At 37.9% G+C, this 19,785-nt stretch overlaps 1 protein-coding gene across 8 annotated transcripts in view; it reads right to left on the reverse strand.

The window, feature by feature from the left end:
• RIC8B (RIC8 guanine nucleotide exchange factor B) overlaps nt 1-19,785 on the reverse strand; it is a 121,893-nt gene that overhangs the window by 65,835 nt on the left and 36,273 nt on the right. For all 8 annotated transcript variants that reach the window (XR_014017095.1, XR_014017096.1, XR_014017097.1 and 5 more), the window contains exons 3-4: nt 12,564-13,172; nt 2,353-2,447 (exon numbers count right to left, since the gene is read on the reverse strand). Coding sequence is in view for 3 of the 8 variants with exons in the window: in XM_081249655.1 (XP_081105781.1) it covers nt 2,353-2,447; nt 12,564-13,172 (704 nt within the window). In the remaining 5 variants the exon portion in view is untranslated. The remainder of the gene's footprint in view (nt 1-2,352; nt 2,448-12,563; nt 13,173-19,785) is intronic.

Raw genomic sequence — 19,785 nt, forward strand, 5'->3', positions numbered from 1 at the left:
TTTTTCTGCATTTAAATGGATTAGCTTAGAGTCATTACTGCTCAAATGATACTAATCACTTTAATTCTGATTAAAGGGACATGCAGGGACAGTCCAGATAAACTGTCATGTCAGCAGCAACCTCAATCTCCCAGGAAAGCCTTTTAGCAATACATATAAATCTTGTCTATGGCTCTAGGGGTATTCCTTCTTATTTACAGTGTAGCTAACAGATATTTTATCAGAGCACCTTATAGAAGTAAATTTAAAGAAAAATATCTTTTAAATTTATTTAAGAAAAATAAATATTTAAAGCAAATATCATCAGAAAGTAAAATAAAGAAATCTGTACTTTAAAAAAATCTGAGTGTTAAAACCTCTATACAGTTTTGCTCTCTTTTGACGAATACTGGGTACTGTTTTAAAATATTAAATTCATTCTTCAGAGAAAGCCTTAGCAATGTTTTTGTGACTACTGTAACAATTCCCATGAAAACACTTTCTTCTCACACCCTTGTATGAATGCCATTTAACTTGTGATATGTAATTTCCAAAATAAATACATACATACATACATACATACATACATTTATACCTGGGATTATAAACCCATTTTCTTGTAGTTTTAAGTTTTAATAGCTAGATTTCTAGTGTCTCTTGATTATGAAAGATTAGTCAGACAAAAATGCTTAATAAAATCTTTTTAGAGGATATGATTTATTGCAGTTAATCTGATTATTTTTAAAGACACAGCTTCAAGAAAATTAAAGGAAATTTTGATCTGTAGCTGCAGAAAGAAGTATACTTTTTAATTTTGAAGAAAACAATCTTTTGAAGGCTTGCAGGGCAGAGTACATAAAGATAACCTACCAACAAACTCAGTACAATATCAAATAATAAACTGCCAATCATAAGTAAAATAATATGGGTATGACTGAAAAAGAACAAGGGTATGTTTCATTTTATACTCTGGTTGTATTTCTATAGTTTTATTTAAGCCATATTTTGGAAAACAGAATACTATAAATGCACAAAAGGTAATTTCTACTATTAGAAGAACTCAGTTTTAAATTATTTGTAAAGCAGACTTAATGCCAAAGTTATTTGTTTGCAGATTTGAAATTTATTTGAATTGTTTAAAATGCCATTTGTGTTCTTATAGAATAAAGTGCCATGAGCAATCTCATGTTAAAGTCAGAGGTCTTGTTACTAGAAATCTGATACAAAATAGTAAGAGAACTAAAAAGATGCATTAATACTGCTTCAGCTGTTCTCAGAGAACGATAACTTTTTTTTAAAAGTAAATTTATTTATTTGTTTATTTTTGGCTGCATTGGGTCTTCATTGCTGTGCGTGGGCTTTCTCTAGTTGCGGCAAGCGTGTGCTACTCTTCGTTGCTATGCACAGTCTTCTCATTGCAGTGGCTTCTCTTGTTGCGGAGCAAGGGCTCTAGGTGCAGGGGCTTCAGTAGTTGTGGCTCTCAGCTCTAGAGCACAGGCTCAGTAGTTGTGACACGGGGGCTCTAGAGCCCAGGCTCAGTGGTTGTGGCTCATGGGCTCTAGAGCACAGCCTCAGTAGTTGTGGTGCCTGGGCTTAGTTGCTCTGTGGCATGTGGGATCTTCCTGGACCAGGGCTCAAACCCATGTGCCCTGCATTGGCAGGTGGATTCTTAATCACTGTGACACCAGGGAAGCCCCGAGAATGATAACTTTTAACAGCGGTCCATAATAGCTCTAATAGGCAAGTCACAAAAATTGAACTATTTTTTATATATTAATACTTGAGACTGTGGCCCAATTCTTATAATAAGTTTTTAAAATTTAATTAATGTTGCTTAAGATATACTTTTTGGTAAATACTCTTACAATGAAAATAGTGAGAGTATTAGTTTAAGTGTAGTAATTAAAATCAGGGTTCAACCCCAAGCTCTTTCACTTATTAGGGTTGAACAATCTTGGAGAAACTGCTTGATTTTTCTATGACTCAGTTTCATCATGTATTGAAAGGGAAAAATATTACCTACCTCATAAGGTTGGTGTGATGATTAAAAGAAGTTAATCTTTATAAAGCACTTAGCATAATGCCACACACAGTATTCAATAACTGTGTGCTATTATTATCGTTGTTCTGGGTTTTATTGTTGAATGCAACAAATGCCAAATTCTCTTCTCTTGTTGGGGCTTAATATAACAAAGTCAAAGGAGACAGAATGAAAATTTCTCATCAGGGCATAGTAATGATTTCCGACCTACCAGCTACCCAGTTTACTGTAATATTTTCACTTTCTTGTGTTTATAACAATTAAAATTAGATGCATAAAAACAATAAGAACTTATTATGTCTTTCAGTGAAATATCAGTAGAGGTTACCTACCTGTGTAGCTCTTCTGTTTTGTCTTCAGTTGGACCTACGATTAGTAAACAATGGCGAAGAACAGCTGCCATGACACGAAACTGATGAGAATCACCCTATGGCAAATAAAAGAGAGGTGAGGAAAAATTGGGGATTGAACGAATGCCTTAATGAAGGAGTCTGGTACATTACTACAACCCTGGGAGTCATCCTATGGCCCATCTAACACCCCAAACAGTTATTCTTATGCCATACATAATAGAAGTCAGGATATTCTAGGAAGAATTCCCAAGTATTAACAAAGTATTAACTAAGTGAATTGTCATCATCTCATATGAACAGCTACAGCCACTGCCAGAAATGGCTGAAACCATAAGTTGTTGATCTATCCTTCCCCTTATGACATGTCAGGCAAAGAGAAATATGATCAGCATCCATATATTACCTACTCTGTTTTACCTGTCCATAAGATTTAATTCAACTAGGGATCTTTTCCATTTCCAGAAAGTCTAGATTCTTTTGTTGGATAGTATACTGTTCCAGTTTACGAGTCATTATAAAAATTCAAACAGATATAATACTATCAGATATTTTAGAAGCAGGTTGTACATCCTTAATAAAAATGTCTTATCTCTTAACTTTCAAAAACAACGGATTAAAATCTATAATCTATCAACTTCATTTTAATGAATCTTCTTAATCTCCTAGTTCCTCCAAATCTTGTTCCTAGTTTCTCCAAACCGACCAGCAAGTGATAAAAAATAAGCACTCTTGAGTTTAATCTCCTATTTTCCCAATGTTTACTCATTGGTAGTGGTATTAGACACACATAGAGTCAGAGGGAAGGCAAATAATAGGAAATAAGCTGAGCTCTGAATAATCACTTGGTTTACCTCCTAATTTATCGTGAGATCTTGGGCCACTACAATTTTTTTAATCATCTGAATCAAGGTTGTACCTTTCTTCTTCCAAATTTTTAGTAATTAAGAAGACATATGAAATTAGTGATAATTATCTATTATAATCAGATCCTGGATATATTTCAGGAAGGTTCCAATTACTTCAAAAGCTATTAAAAATTTTAAAGCTCTGTATATACATAATTGATTTCAAGTCTGTGTAAAGTGAAATATATTCACATATTATACATATATAGCCTATATTCATATATATAACTCAGCCCTTCTAGGAAGATGTCTTTTATAAATCTAATAAACAACAGCACAGTTTCATTACTCATAATGTGGATAACAATATTTTAAAATAACACCATCATGTGTAGATTTGGAAGAGATGAAGGTCTCAGTGGCATAACAGAAAAAGCACTTTACTTAGAGTCAAGAGTCTAGGTTGTGACCTTAGGCAAGTCATATGGCTTCTCTAAGCCAAAGTTTCCCCATAGGCATCTCCACAAACATGAGATTGTTAGGGTTGTAAAAGGATTAAATTAAAGAAGATGATACACATGAAAATGCTTAGTACTTTCAGTGAAATATTTGAGGGTGAGGGGAAGGATGAGGCAGGAAGGGAACAAAAGGTAAGAATGATAGAGCTGAAATGAGTGATAACGAAATTATTGTGTGTTGGGGAGGGGGACCAGTGGAATGCTAGAGACACTAAGGGTTTGGAATGAACACTGTTCCACTTGCCATCCATCTTCAAATGCCTGAATCAAAATTCTCTAATATGCAAATATGCTTTTACATATCCCACGTTACATGAAGCACACTGAAATGCATGTGAAACTCATCCATTACTTAACTCTTAAAAAGATCATATTTTCCTTGGTTTTGATAATTAACTAGGAATGCACTTCCTTTTAAACTAGATTTTCCTTTATTTTAATATCACAATCATTCTCTTCTCATGCTGATGTTGACAAGCCTCTTGCAAAACTCCATTTTGGTCCCTCCACTATTTGCAACTGTAAGTGAAAATCCTACTTCTTTCCATCCCCTTTCCTCCTGTCCCAATTTTCATGACACCAATTCCCCAGTTGTACCCTGTGTCTGCCTGTCCTTTTACTGTAAACCCACTAAATTCTATTTCTTTACTCAAAACAACTACTGAAGTCCCGGGGTTGTGTGCCTCTACTTTTAGTATCACTGACTCCTTTTCATCCTCCAGGTCTCAGAGAAGCCCCTTCTTTGACCACCTTATTTAGGTAGATTCCTTCTTTCATTATCTCTATCATTGTATCTTGTTATGATTTCTTTCAGGAAATCATAATCTGTAATTCCACATTTGTTTACATACTTACATATGCATTGTTTTCTCCATTCATCTAGTACCTTCACAAGTTTTAGAGGGCATGTGTTTAACAAGTGTTCAATAATTTTTAATGTAAATGAAAAGTAAAAGAAACAAAAAAGTGTACAGCTAGATAAATTTTCACAAAATGAGCATGTCCACACAACCAGCATGAAAACAAACCAATGCCAAGACTGAGAACTCCAGAATTGCCCTCATGACCCCTTCAAATGACAGATCTGCTCTTCAGTTGTAATTCTAACATTTAACATCATGGGTTAGTGATTTTTGTTGTCACAAATTTTATATGAATGGAATCATAAAATATAGACCCTTCTGTATCTGGTTGTGAGATTCATCCATGTTGTTGTGTACAGTTGCAGTTTGTTCATTTTCATTGCTTGAGAGTGGTGCTATTCAAAGTGCAGTTTGTGGACCACTACTGGTCCACACCCTGTTTGCCACTGATCTGCAAAGCCATGAGTACAGAAGGTACACCTGAACATTTAGAAACTTTTCAAGCAGTCTAACATTGTGTGTAATATTGTGTTATACAAGAGTTCCATTCTGACAGCTAGGGAAATAAATCTGGTCCCTCACAGTTAGGTTAAGAAAGCACTGCTGGCCACATAGCACAGGGAGATCAGCTCAGTGCTTTGTGTCCACCTAGAGGGGTGGGATAGGGAGGGTGGGAGGGAGACGCAAGAGGGAGGAGATGTGGGGATATATGTATATGTATAGCTGATTCACTTTGTTATAAAGCAAAAACTAACACACCATTCATTGTAAAGCAATTATACTCCAATAAAGATGTTAAAAAAAAAAAAAGAAAGCACTGCTGAATACAGTGAGTTCATTACAATTCACTTATCCATCCTACTCTTGATGGACACTTGGACTATACTGAAGAGTGCTGCTATGAACATACTTTCTTATATGTCATTTGGTATGCTGGGTCGTAGGGCATATACATATGACAGACTTTAGAAGGTACTGCCAAACAGTGTTTCAAAGTGTTTATACCAGCTTACACTCCCACCAGTTGCTCTACAGCTGCGCCAACACTCGGTATTGTCAGCCTTTTAAATTTGTCATTCTCGTGGATGTGCAGAAATTTTATTATGCATTTTCCTGATAACTGATAAAGTTGAACACCTTTTCTTGTCTACTGGTCATTTGGATAGCTCTTTTATGAAGTGCCTGTTCAAGCCTTTTGCATACCTTTCTATAGGGTTGATTGACATTATTTGTAGGGCTTGAATATATTCTAGGTAGAGTCCTTTATTGCATATATGTGTTGAAAATATCATCTCCCATTTGGTGGCCTGTTTTATACTTTCTTCTCTCTTTTTTTTTTTTTTTTTTTTTTTTGCGGTACGCGGGCCTCTCACTGTTGTGGCCTCTCCCGTTGCGGAGCACAGGCTCCGGACGCGCAGGCTCAGCGGCCATGACTCACGGGCCCAGCTGCTCCGCGGCATGTGGGATCTTCCCGGACCGTGGCACGAACCCACGTCCCCTGCATCGGCAGGTGGACTCTCAACCACTGCGCCACCAGGGAAGCCCTACTTTCTTCTCTTGATGAACTAATTTTAATGAAGACCAATTTGTCAATTTTTCCTTTATGATTTGATCTTTATTTTGTCCTGTTTTAAAAATCTTTGCCTATTTAAGAAATGTTTGACTTGTTTAAAATCAAGTCATGAAGATAATCTTCTGTTTCTTTCCAAAGCTTTATTATTTTACCTTTTACATTTAAGTCTCTTATCCATCTCAAATTAATTTTTCTTAATGGTATAAGGTAGGGATTTAAATTCATTTTTAATTGATTAAAAAGCCCACCTTTTCCCTACTGCAATTCAGTGTTACCTGTATCATAAGTCAGTTGACTGTATATGTGTAGGTTTATTTCTAGATTCTTTATTCTATTAGTCTGTCAATAAATATTTGTTGAATGAGAGCTATCATTTAAAATGTCTTACTTAACAAAGGTCAGAGTGTACACTATTTCCTACTATTGGTTGTTCTGCCTGGTGACTTTACATAAACAATTTAAACTCTTTGATCTTTAGTGTCCTCATTTGTCAAATGAGATTAATGCTCCTCCTATCTTATACAGATGCTTGAAAGAGTAAATATAATTGCTCTTTTTAAAACAATATACACAGTTTATACAACTGTCATTTACTTCTTCATGAGCTTAGTTTTGATATCTTTAGGGCATCAACAGTCTCTCCTCTGTAATCCTACTATCTCCAAAGGTTGAGAAGGAAAAAAATCCCTAAGACAAAGAGAGGAAGAAGAAAGAGAAAGCAAGCAGGCTTGTTGTGACAGTAGAAATCAAAATGAGTTAACACTAAAAGAGAGGTAAAAACTCATGAAGCTCTTTGGGATCTTTGTTGGGGGGGGGGGGATCTTTTTATACAGGCTTTGTTTCTTATTCACAGATTCCACTACTGTACTATTGCTTTCTTCTCCTGTGCAACCTGTGGAAGATTTTCACTTTTGTGTGGTAAAGGTATCGATATCCTCATACCTTTTCATTCAACGTTTCAACCGACCTAATCAATGCCTGAGAAAAAAGTCTGAAAGGAGAATACCTCACACCAATGAGTCCTAAACTGGTTTTGTTATCCCAGGGTAGTTCTCATTACTTCAAGAAGGTTTAGGAAACTTGTCCTATGAAAATTCAATTTCAAGTCTACACAAAGTGAAACACAAATACACACTCACACACAAATGTACACATGCACTCTTACTTGGAAATATAGCTATACATCAGGTAGTATTTCACCCTATGTCTTACCCTAGCCATTTTGCAGTTATTTGTCCTACTAAATTGCGTATGTTCCTTACAGGCAAAGATTAAGTATTCCACCTCCACACCTTTTACATTTAACATGGTGCTGGGCATAAAGTAATAAATGCTTTTTTGAATTAAGTTACAAAAGGAAATATAAATGTTATAAAATAGTGTGCTGTATCTCCAAAAAGGCTAGAATCTGCTCTCTAAACAATGTTATTAAATGTTTTAGGTTTCTAGAAAAATTAATAGTTTTGAAAATTTTAAAGGTATCATAAACTTTCCCTCCTCCCTGTCACTTTGGCTATTTCTCTTATATACTTCCACTATACAGATAGCAAACTGTATCACATTTTATTTCTCATAAAACAAATATTCATTGAACACCTAAGCTGTGCTAGGTATGTTGCTTAGCAGAAAGACTATGCCAGTGAGGTCAGACATACCCCCAAAGATCTAGAATATATGGCATTTGTAGCGTCTGTACATTTCTGAGTTGATTATTTTTTATTTTCAAACATATAGAAAATATAGAGAAGAATAGTAAATAATGTGACAGTTATATATCCATCTGTTTACATGTCTGTTTTTCCTATGAGACTGTTAGTTCTCTGAGGGCAGAGATGCTTTATATTGCATCTTGTGTGCCTAATACAGAACTTTGCACATACTGGGCACTCAATAATAAATGTTTGTTGAAAAAATGATTCAGTTAAAAAACATGGTACAGCGTGAAGCTTTATTTTTAATTAAATAATGTCAAGTCCTTTTTTCACACTTCCTTCAAAGTCTCTAAAATCATTATGGGGCTAATCTCTTCTGTTACAATGTGACATTCCCAATTAACTCCTATAGATACTCACTGTCTTATCTCACTCAGATAGCATCCTTTGACTACTCAGATACTTGTACTACTTCTCTGTTTGCACTTGGTTGTCTGGCTCTAACATGTGTGTTGGTCCTTGTATTTTCTCATTACATTGCATTGATACCTAGGGAAGCACTGCAGAAGGGAATGTGTGCTAAGTAAGGGATCTCTAGAATAACATGCTTTCCTCCATGAACAGAGAGATTTAGCAAAGTGCTGAAGCATGAAGAAGACAAGACCATTCCCATTAACTTTTCTAGAATTGATTTGGGGTCCTATAAAAGGAATAATTTGACTTTTTTAAACATACTACCTTCAGGAAAGGGAGAGAAAGAGGGAGGAAGGCAGGGAGACAGACTGACACCACATGTGGAAATAAGGCCAGCTACATTTCCTAATGAATTGGAAAGGAATATCCGAATTAATCTGCTTGATGGCATTGGCTTCCAGGCAGGAATTTAACATTGAGGCATGAACCTAAAATGAACAAATCACACTAATTTGCTAAACCTCAAAAAAACCCTAATTTTCTGTTTTTTTGTGAATTGTAAATGAACAGTCATAAAAATACCTACTGAAACAGTTCAAACCAAAACCAAACAACTGCATTTTCTGTGACAACTGAGTTGTAAAGTAGGTAAAGATTTTAAAAAGTGAAATGCTGGGGGTTTGAGAGGTGTAAACCAGCACTATTCTTCTGAAGGTCAGTTTGGTAATACATATAAATATAAATACATATGATATACACAAAAAACCCTAAAGTTTTGAAAAACCCTTTGGCCCATGAATTTCAGGAATTTATCTACAAAGATTTTACAACAAGAAAATTCACCGTGTATTACTATGTAAAACAGCAAACAACTGCAAACAATACAAACCTTTACACATAGGGGATTTGTTAAAGGTTGATAGATCCTTATGAAGGAATACTCTTAAGGTTTTTTTTTTGGGGGGGGTACGCGGGCCTCTCACTGTTGTGGCCTCTCCCGTTGCGGAGCACAGGCTCCGGACACGCAGGCTCAGTGGCCATGGCTCACGGGCCCAGCCACTCCACAGCATGTGGGATCTTCCCAGACTGGGGCACGAACCTGTGCCCCCTGCATCGGCAGGCAGACTTTCAACCACTGCGCCACCCAGGAAGCCCCTACTCTTAAGTATTTTTATACATATACTTATGAGTATTCTTTCATAAAGATTTATTATCTTTAACAAATACGAGAAGAAAGTGGTTGTTAAAAATTTTTTTTGGTTGCAGAACTCTTTTTATACCCCAAATGAAATCTAGTTACGACCTAAATTTAAAGAAAAACAATAGCAACAGCAACAATCAAAGGTGCTGGGGTTTTTTGGCCACGCTGTGCAGCCTGTGGGGCAGGTGCCATCTTAGTTCTCCTACCAGTGATCGAACCCCTACCGCCCTGGAGTGGGATCGCAGAGTCTTAACCACAGGACAGCCAGGGAAGTCCCCAAAGGCGCTCTTTTTAAAGAAAGGGTGGGGAACTTGAAACACCGTCCACTCATCCCCAGAGGTTACTCCTAGGAACATTATGGCTTCAAGGAACACACTATGTAATCCACCACTCTTCAAGAACATTTATCGTGAAGAAAAAAGCAAGATGATAAAATGACTGCATTTTTGTAAAAAATATATATATGTATTTATATATATCTATATATATACACACGTTTATATATTATACAATGAATAATGGTTAGAAAGATATACATCAAAATGCAAATAGGGCTTATCTTTGAATGGTTGGTTTATAGGTAATTTGTATTTTCTTATTACTCGTATGCTTTTTTCCCTTAGATCTGCAGTATTATTTAGCATGTATTATTTTCATAATAAGGAAAATATTATTTTTAAATCTATATTTTAAAGTTCGATTCTTCTGTACAGTAAGCTTTCCATATCCCTTTATTTCAGCTGGTATTTTAAGGTATTAACAATTCTTTAGATGCTTGCTCAACTAGAGAAAGATGTCTTTAATCTGACAATCAAGGAGATATTAAAATTCAGGTAAATGGACCCTTACTGACAAGTTTCTCTACATCCTTACTACAGATTTCCTTTATGCTAAGTTATGTATACCTCAGTAAAAAGTACTCTATGTTCTGATTTCTGTGTCTTTTCACATGCTGTTCAAGTTCTGAGAAATGTTTCATACTCCCACTCAAATGGCCAAATCATTCTCAGTCTTCAGATCTCAGGAGAGACTTTCAGGGGTCTTCTCTAACTATACTAAGTATTCTCCATCATTGTACTGTTTCTCTCCTAGTACTTAACACAATTTAAATTATATATTTGCTTACTTATTACCTATATCACCAATAAAACTGAAGTCTGCAGAGACTATGTGTATTATTTGCCAATATATTACACAACGCCTAGCATAATACCTGGCAACTGTTCATAAATATTTGTTGACTGACTGATTTACTAAATGCTCGCTAAAATTTGAATTTAGAGACTTATGGAGACTCAAGTGGTTTAAAATAACCTTTCCCACACTTTTGCCTAAGTGGGTTGGCCTGTTTTCAATACTGTTTACAATTTCTTATAACTTCAATAATAGCCCAGAGTCATATTAACCAGGCACATTTGATAATGCTTGTATAAAGTGATCCATGACTCACAAGAGTTCTGTTGAGATGCCTGCTTCACGACTACTGATCCTTTATCATGTATCTTTTGGAAAATAAACATTCTATAATACAGAATAAGTATTTGCCACTTCAACATTTTCTAAAGCTTCTTCCAGCCCTGCTATTAATTACAACTGAAGCACACTACTTAGGGCTAATCTCAATATACTGATATTTATTACATATCATTCCATACATATGCTGATGTGTAGCCACTGAACTATAAACCCTTTCTGTCAGGAATCTGAAGAGCATAAGCTACTATTTGGGGCACAATTTAAATAACAGGGGTTCCAACAATGGCAAACCAACAGTCTCAGAAGAGCTCTTGCAACTAAATGGAGAACTTAAAAACATCAAAACAAACAGTGTAAGAAAAATAACCATAGAAGGTACCAAATAAGCATAGAGACATAACATTTTAAATACTTCCAAATATTTGGTTTCAAAGCATAAATGGAGCATGTGGGCTTTCCACATCTTTTTCTGCCAAGTCCCAGGAAAAACTGACCATACTACAGTCATCTGAAACAGCTGTTAGGACTGATCTTCAAATACTTGGTTTCAAAATATAGACCTATTTGCACTTTAAAACTCAGATGCCTGCATACTCCTACTATAGCACTGCACTGAGATAATCCTTTCAAAGTAGGCTGCTGGCAAAAACAGATCTTTATTCATGGTGAAAACTGCTTCAAATGGACACAGCAAAATGTTAGCCTGCCTAAGTCCTAAAGTCAATTGTCAGAAAAGATAATTTGCTCTGGCACCAAAATACTTTTCTTTTCTTTTTTTTTAAGGCAGACACTAAATTTTATGAGTTATTTAAGGTTAAAGAGAGAGGGTAAATGTGAAATGTTAAGATTCTAGAAGCAAGGGAAAAAGTTTATGTCCAGTTTACTTAAAATTGTTGACTTCCTTAAACTAAGCTTCTTGTTTGGCATATTGTTCTTGTGGGTACTCAAATTTAAACTATCAAATCTGCCTCACTTTGGGTTGCTAGAAGGTCCAAGCCACAGAAAAGGATCTTAGTCTAGCAATAAGTCAAGTGGTTTAAAATAAACTTTCCCGTATTCTGGTATAATTATACTTGTTTTCTAGGACTGTGTTATAAGCATGGCTGTCTAGTTGTCCTACACTTCTGATAGTTATCTAACGCTACAGAGTAATACGTTAGGAGACTAGGATGATAGGTGATAAACAGTGTCTTTTACTCTACTGAGCAGACATCAATTCTGATTGATCAATTTCAACTTGCCTGAATATCTTTATGTTTCTTTAAGACTGCAGGCAATGAAAATGCCTATACCTGTATGAATCACATTGTTTTGTTTCCCTTTAAATCCATCATTTAAACCTTGTTCCTGAAAGATGCACTTAAAAAAAAAAAGACACATGATAGTACAACTCAGAAAAGGAACTATATTTGGCATCTTACAAAACAGTAGTCAATCTTCACCCTATTCTCCTGGTAAGTGTTACACAAATGGGAAGAATAAGAGTTATAATGGTTAAGAAATGTATCTTGAGTTATTTAACTGATCAATGAGGGAATTGGAAACTTCTTCCATTTCCCTACTTAGCATTCCTCTCTGGCAGGCAGCTCTAAGGACACCCCAAACCAATGAAATTCCAAGTAGATAAGAATATTCTTCTCAACCTTACCTCTTTATGCACCTTCCAACTGTCTACCGTCACATTGAAGAGAGCTTTGAGGGCCTCAATGGCACAGTCTGTCTCCTGAGGTGAGAGAGGAGGTCCATTACGGTCTATGGCCGATTCATATTCATCGGTCCACTTGATACTAAAGGCACTTTCCAAGACCTGGGTTAGCAGCGGTAGTCCTTGGAGCTCATAGCGCAATTGTGACCTGATGTCGGTGTGCAAAAGTGACAGGACGAAGAGCAAGCGCAAGTCAAAGCACTTAATGTCATTGATAAACTTTCGGTCCTTGCACTTTCTCAGGAGGTTACAGAGCTTTGCAGCAAGGTTAAGTTCCAGGCTGAGCTGCTGTGCCATCTGACTGTTGAACACTATGTTACAAAGACATTTTAATGACTCCACAATAACTGGGAACTCTGACACCTTCTCCAAAGAATCATCCGACTCATTTAGCTTGGCTAGTCGCAGCAGTATCTGCATATTTTCCTTAGTTGTTACAGGAACTAAAACCTTTTTGTCTCTGGAGAGAATGCGGAGAACTTCCAGGCAGGACACTTGACATGTTGTTGGGATGTCCTTTAAAAGGACTTTAAATATGCCTTCACAGAGTTTCTGAAAAACAAGAATGAGTATGAAAAAAATCATTATTTAGCTTAAGTGATTTAAAACAGAATGTTTCTCTATCAATGTATTTAATTGCAGTTCAAGATCTGGCTAGAAAAGGTTTTTACTTTTTTAAAGTCACACAATGTTAGAACTGAAAGAGACCTTATATTTGGTGTACTTCTTTTACTTTACAGATATGGAAATTGAGGGCCAGAAAGGTTAAGTTACTTGTATGGGGCCAGGGTGAATTAGTGGGGTAGCAACAGATAGAGTATAGGTTTCCTAATTTCCAGCCCAATATTCTTTCTATAATATCACTTATTCTTTTTTTTTTTTTTTTTGCAGTACGCGGGCCTCTCACTGTTGTGGCCTCTCCCATTGCGGAGCACAGGCTCCGGACATGCAGGCTCAGCGGCCATGGCTCACGGGCCCAGCCGCTCCGCGGCACGTGGGACCCTCCCGGACTGGGGCGTGAACCCGTGTCCCCTGCATCGGCAGGCGGACTCTCAACCACTGCGCCACCAGGGAAGCCCCGCTTATTCTCTTTTAAACTGACTAGTTTCAAATGTCTTACATGGCTTTGTTCTCAATGAATTTTTAACATCAGACTACACATACTATAAGGATAGAAGGTAATCATCTGAATCATAGCTGTTTCCTTCCTGGAAATAAAGATTAATGCCTTGAGAATTGGTTCACAATTGGCTACAAGTATAGGCTCTCATAAAAAGACTTAGAGAAGTCTGCATTTCTGCCCAGTTTCAGCTGTGCTATCTCTTCTGAGTAGTACTACTGCAGTAGTCCCATGTTTTCTAAACCTTACAACTCTCTTTAGCTAATGTGTAATAACATTTAATCATCAAATGACCCCAGAGATCTTTTGCTGACAACACTGATAAAAATTATTCCAAGTGTTGGGTTCTAAAGAGGGCTCAGATAGCATATATGATGCCTTTGAGTCAACTGCAAAAAGGTGCCCCTCTCCAGGCTAACTGCAAAAAATGTTCCTACTGGGTGGACAAATTACAAAACAGCCCTCTTCCTTCTGGGCAGCCCTGTGCCAGGACACATGGCTTGGGAAGCTCAGAGTGTGGGCAGGATCTTAAGCTTCCCTTTGTTCTCTTGGTGTAGGGCACAGATTACACAAATATATGCAGTAGTCCTGGTTCCAAATTTTGCTACCACTATCTCAGAAACAACTCTTTATTTGGACCCAAAGTGTACTCTAGGGCTTCCCTGGTGGCGCAGTGGTTGAGAGTCTGCCTGCCGATGCAGGGGACACGGGTTCGAGCCCTGGTCTGGGAGGATCCCACGTGCCGCGGAGCGGCTGGGCCCGTGGGCCACAATTGCTGAGCCTGCGCGTCTGGAGCCTGTGCTCCGCGGTGGGAGAGGCCGCGGTAGTGAGAGGCCTGCGCACCGCAATGAAGAGTGGCCCCCGCTTGCCACGGCGGGAGAAAGCCCTCGCGCAGAAACAAAGACCCAACACAGCCATAAATAAATAAAGCAAACTGTCAACAAGTAAAAATAAACACTATTACGAAGTGTACTCTATCTTGAATTTTTTGAAAAATAGTTATTTCTGTCATTGCCAAATTTAAGAACCACTGATAATTCTCTCAAAATTCAATGTCCAGCTTTCTTCTCCATAAACTGCAGATCTGGGTCTCTGAAGCTCAAACCTTATATGTGCAGCAAGCAGGTATAACCATTCCACTGCTGACCATTTCTATACCTGTTACATTTTATAAAAATAACAGCAACAACAACTATGACCAATACAAGGTTTTACAAAGTTTCTATTAATCTATCATCAGATTTTAACTTTTTTAAAAAGAGGCTATCTGTGGGTCAAGCATTATGATCTTGGAAGGAATCCTAGGCCATGTGCATCTTCTCAGTACATCTGAGTCAAACAGCTATGGAAATGTCAATTTTATTTTTTTATAAATTTATTTATTTTACTTGTTTATTTTTGGCTGCATTGGGTCTTTGTTGCTGTGCGCGGGCTTTCTCTAGGTGCGGTGAGCAGTGGCTACTCTTCGTTGCGGTACACGGGCTTCTCATTGCGGTGGCTTCTCTGGTTGCAGAGCACGGGCTCTAGGCATGCAGGCTTCAGTAGTTGTGGCATGCAGGCTCAGTAGTTGTGGCACGCGGGCTCTAGAGTGCAGGCTCAGTAGTTGTGGTGCACGGGCTTATTTGCTCCACGGCATGTGGGATCTTCCTGAACCAGGGCTCAAACCCATGTCCCCTGCATTGGCAGGTGGATTCTTAACCACTGCGCCATCAGGGAAACCCGGAAATGTCCATTTTAAATGTACTATGCTCTCTAGATGGAGGTGGGAAGGAAATTAACCTAACAAGCTAAAAAAAAACCCTATCCCTGGGACTTCCCTGGTGGTCCAGTGGTTAAGACTCTGTGCTCCCAATGCAGGGGGCCTGGGTTCGATCCCTGGTCAGGGAACTAGATCTCGCAGGGCACAACTAAGACCTGGGGCAGCCAAAAAAAAAAAAGCCACTTTATCCTTTAACATACCTGATAACTGGAAAGGACTTCCATTTAATGTTTTAATATCATTGTTAAAGCATTTTTTTTCATGAATGCAGTTTTGGGGTGGAAGAAAGTATAATGTGCCTATTATTAAAAATATAAAAAATGGGAAATTTTCTCCAATTTCAGATCTTTCACATCCAAGACAAAAGAAAAGTACCTTCTACATACTATTTCCTATGTGGTATATTCCTGGGTGGTGGAGTTAAATAACCTTTGCTCCCATACAATTTTACCCAAGAGGGAAATTATCTACATTCCTAGTTAAGAAATACATAATAAATATGATATTATAAAATGCTATATATGTGAATTTGGAGTTCTACATATCTAATAAAACACAGAAATCTTTTTTTTTTTTTTGCAGTACGCGGGCCTCTCACTGTTGTGGCCTCTCCCGTTCCGGAGCACAGGCTCCTGACGCACAGGCTCAGCGGCCATGGCTCAAGGGCCCAGCCACTCTGCAGCATGTGGGATCTTCCCGGACTGGGGCACGAACCCGTGTCCCCTGCATCGGGAGGCGGACTCTCAACCACTGCGCCACCAGGGAAGCCCCTAAAACACAGAAATCTTTAGCTCTTTTCTTTCTAAACCAAAAACAAGAGCAACAATAAAATCCAAAAACAAAAAAAATATGTGGGTAATATGGCTTCTTTCTTCCTCCACTTTCAGACTCAAGAAAGAAAAAAAGCAAAATATGAATACAAACTGGCATAGCCAAGGCTATTAGCCAAATGGACCGTTAAACCCTGGGACACAAGAAGGCTACATAAAAGAAATTAGAGAGGCCTATAAAATTTATAGTTAAAAATTGCCTCATCTAAAGGCTTGCAGGAGATCAGCAACCGAGACTGTTTTAAGCACAGTGTTCAATCATAGTTGTTTTAAACTCATCATAGGTGATGTCATTTCTCATCACAGACTTGCCTCACATGACAGCAGTTAGGTAGCTTTTTGCTGTAATGTCCCTTGAAAAGTAATACCACTTCTTGGACAATGACCCCTCCCTTTTTTGTATTACAACTTAAAAAAAAGATCAGACATAAAAATATAACAAAGGAATAGTTAACAGACACACTCATCGCTGTACTCCATACGATCATTTCTATTCAGAGAATATTATAAAGAACAAAGAACAAATAAACCATGTACCACATCTGGATGAATCAGAAAGTTCTGCTTTGCATAAGAACACCAAGCAAGAACACTGAAGAGGTAGCATTCTTTATGATTGCTCCATCTGTTGAGTGCATAAACGACTTGACTTCTATGTTTCAAAGGTGCTCCTGTTTCACCTTTATTTTGCCCTAATGTTATTTTCCTGTGCTATAACTTTTTTTCAGTTGATTTTACTCTTCCTAAAACATGCTCTGTTCTCTTCAAACACTTTCCATAGCCCTCTGTTGCCCACAGAATGCAGCTGAAATAAGCTCAGTGCCCCCTTTCCTACTGCTGTCTCCATCACACACATACCCTCCCTTCTCCTTTCTTTTCCAAGTGCTCCAAAGGGACTCCCAATCCCCTGACCATATGTCCTGAACCTTTCTCCTTCCATTCTCTCAGCATGGCCTACCCTGTCCCCATGTCCACCAGTCAGGACCCCACTCTTTTTCTAAGGTTTAATTTGAGGACTAAGGGGTCTAGAAGACTCCCCAGCCATTCCCTCCTTTGCTTTCTTTCTATATAGCACTTAGTTCCAACTAGCACTTAGTTCCTTTTTACAAAGTGAGCTGTTGGGGCATCTCACTCCTTTTCCAGGCTCCTTGAGAACAGAGGCTATGTTTCATCTGTATCCCAGTGGCTGGCCCAGGTGTGCTACAGCTGTTTTTAAGTGCAAGATAACCACAAACTCCCAAAGATTACCAGCTTTAAAGTCTACCACCTGACTCTCCAGCCCCTTCCAAAGAATAACTCCTTTGTATTCCATCACCAGCCACCTCTCACTATCAAGTCTTTTCTTCCTCATTTTGCAAGTACAATAAATCATCATTACATAACATTTTAAGTACAAACTGTTTTTATTTACTTTCAAAGTATTTATTTATACAAACTTGTTATCATTGTTCAACTGATATATTTTTAAATCTGAAACTATTTTGGTATCTTAGATAACCATGGAACACATAATTTTTTTTCCATTAGAATGGATGGAAATACCTTCTGAGTTAAAAACTTTTCCCTTAGAGGTAGGTTTTCAGGAATGAACTAAAGTCATAAAGCAAACCTTATGTGTGCTTACAAAGTATAATTACTTCAGAGAGGCTGAGGAAAAGCCCTTTTAAAATGCTCGTTAGCTTAGGAGTCATGGCTATTTCCAAAAAGTTAGACTGCAAGACCCAGCAGCAGAGACTCAAGATTGAGATTCTCAATGTTAATACCAGGTATTGTCAAAAATTTTTGGTAGTTTGCTCTGGAATGGAAACCCTAGAGTATACTACAGTAATGGTTCTCAAACTTCAGCATGCATGATAATCACCTAAAGGATTACTTGTTGTTGTTGTTAATTTTATTGAAGTACAGTTGATTTACAGTGTTAATTTCTGCTGTACAGCAAAGTGATTCAGTTTTATATATATATATATATTTTTTTCATATTCTCTTCCATTATGGTTTATCACAGGATACTGAACATAGGTCTCTGCGTCATACAACAGACCTTGTTGTTTATCCATCCTGTATATAATAGTTTGCCTGCTAATCTCAAGTTCTCAATCCTTCATTTGTGTCATATTTTAGATTTCACATATAAGTGATGTCATATGGTATTTGTCGTTCTCTTTCTGACTTACTTCACTTAGTATGATAATCTTTAGGTGAGGATTGTTGAAACAGATTGTTGTACTCACCTCCAGAGTTTCTGATTCAGTGGGTCTGGAGTGAGGCCAGAATTGGGACTTTTAACAAGTTCCCAGTTGATGCTGTCGCTGCTGGTTCAGGAGCCACACTCTGAGAACCACTAAACTACAACCAACAATGGACTGACATAACTTGGATGTTCGGGGCCAGGGGTTAACTGACAGTAGCTGACCATATAAGCACAGAAAAGTAGGCAGAGCTGAAAGCCATTAACACAAATACCTTAACTTCTCCTCAACTGTCCTAAAGATGTATAAGGGTGGCAGGAATAGGAATGGGATGTCATTATCTGGTCATATTACCTTTCTTAAATGTTAAAAATCACTAGAGGTGTGAAGTGTATTACTTAAGATCAGTGGTCCTGGGCCTAAAACTTGTTCAACTTACCATAGATTCTAGAACCAGAACAGTCTTGTGATTAAGACCAGGGGTTCTGGATTTAAATTTCTTGTGTTCAAAGGCTGGATCTTCTACTGTCTTCTAATGGTGTGACCTTGGCAAGTTACTGACTTCTCTGGGTCTCACCTACTTTAAGACTTAAATGACATCTCACATGTATAGTACTTACAACAGTGCCCAGAATGTGTTAAGTGCTCAGTACTGGTTATCACTTATATATTATTATAAGGTAAAAATCTCAAAGTCCTCAGTTTAGCATTTAAGATCCTCCACCCTGCTTTTTGAGTTTTCTCTTTCATATTATTCCCTGATCAAAGCCTCCTCTCTAGTTGTATTCCTTTAGAATTATCTCATATAGAGCTTTTTTGCTTTCTTACCATCTCCCCATCTACCTGCATGAGTCCTTCTCCCTCTTTGACTATTTAAGTTTTAACCATTCTACAAAGCTAAGCTTAAAATTAACTTTTTTTTTTTTTTTTTGCGGTATGTGGGCCTCACGCTGTTGTGGCCTCTCCCGTTGCGGAGCACAGGCTCTGGATGTGCAGGCTCAATGGCCATGGCTCACGGGCCCAGCCGCTCCGCGGCATGTGGGATCTTCCCGGACTGGGGCACGAACCCGTGTCCCCTGCATCGGCAGGCGGGCTCTCAACCACTGCGCCACCAGGGAAGCCCCAAAATTAACTTTTGATATAAAGTTCTTCCTAACCACTTCAGCCCCCAACATTCTTCCCCTCCAAGGAACACCCAAACCAAAATTTGTAGCAATCATTGGTGCTTAGTACATTCTTCCTGTTTTCTTTTTATGAGTTTGCCTCA

This window comes from Mesoplodon bidens, assembly GCF_964165515.1.
Source record: "Mesoplodon bidens genome assembly, chromosome: 11".
NCBI classification, from domain to species: Eukaryota; Metazoa; Chordata; class Mammalia; order Artiodactyla; family Ziphiidae; genus Mesoplodon; species Mesoplodon bidens.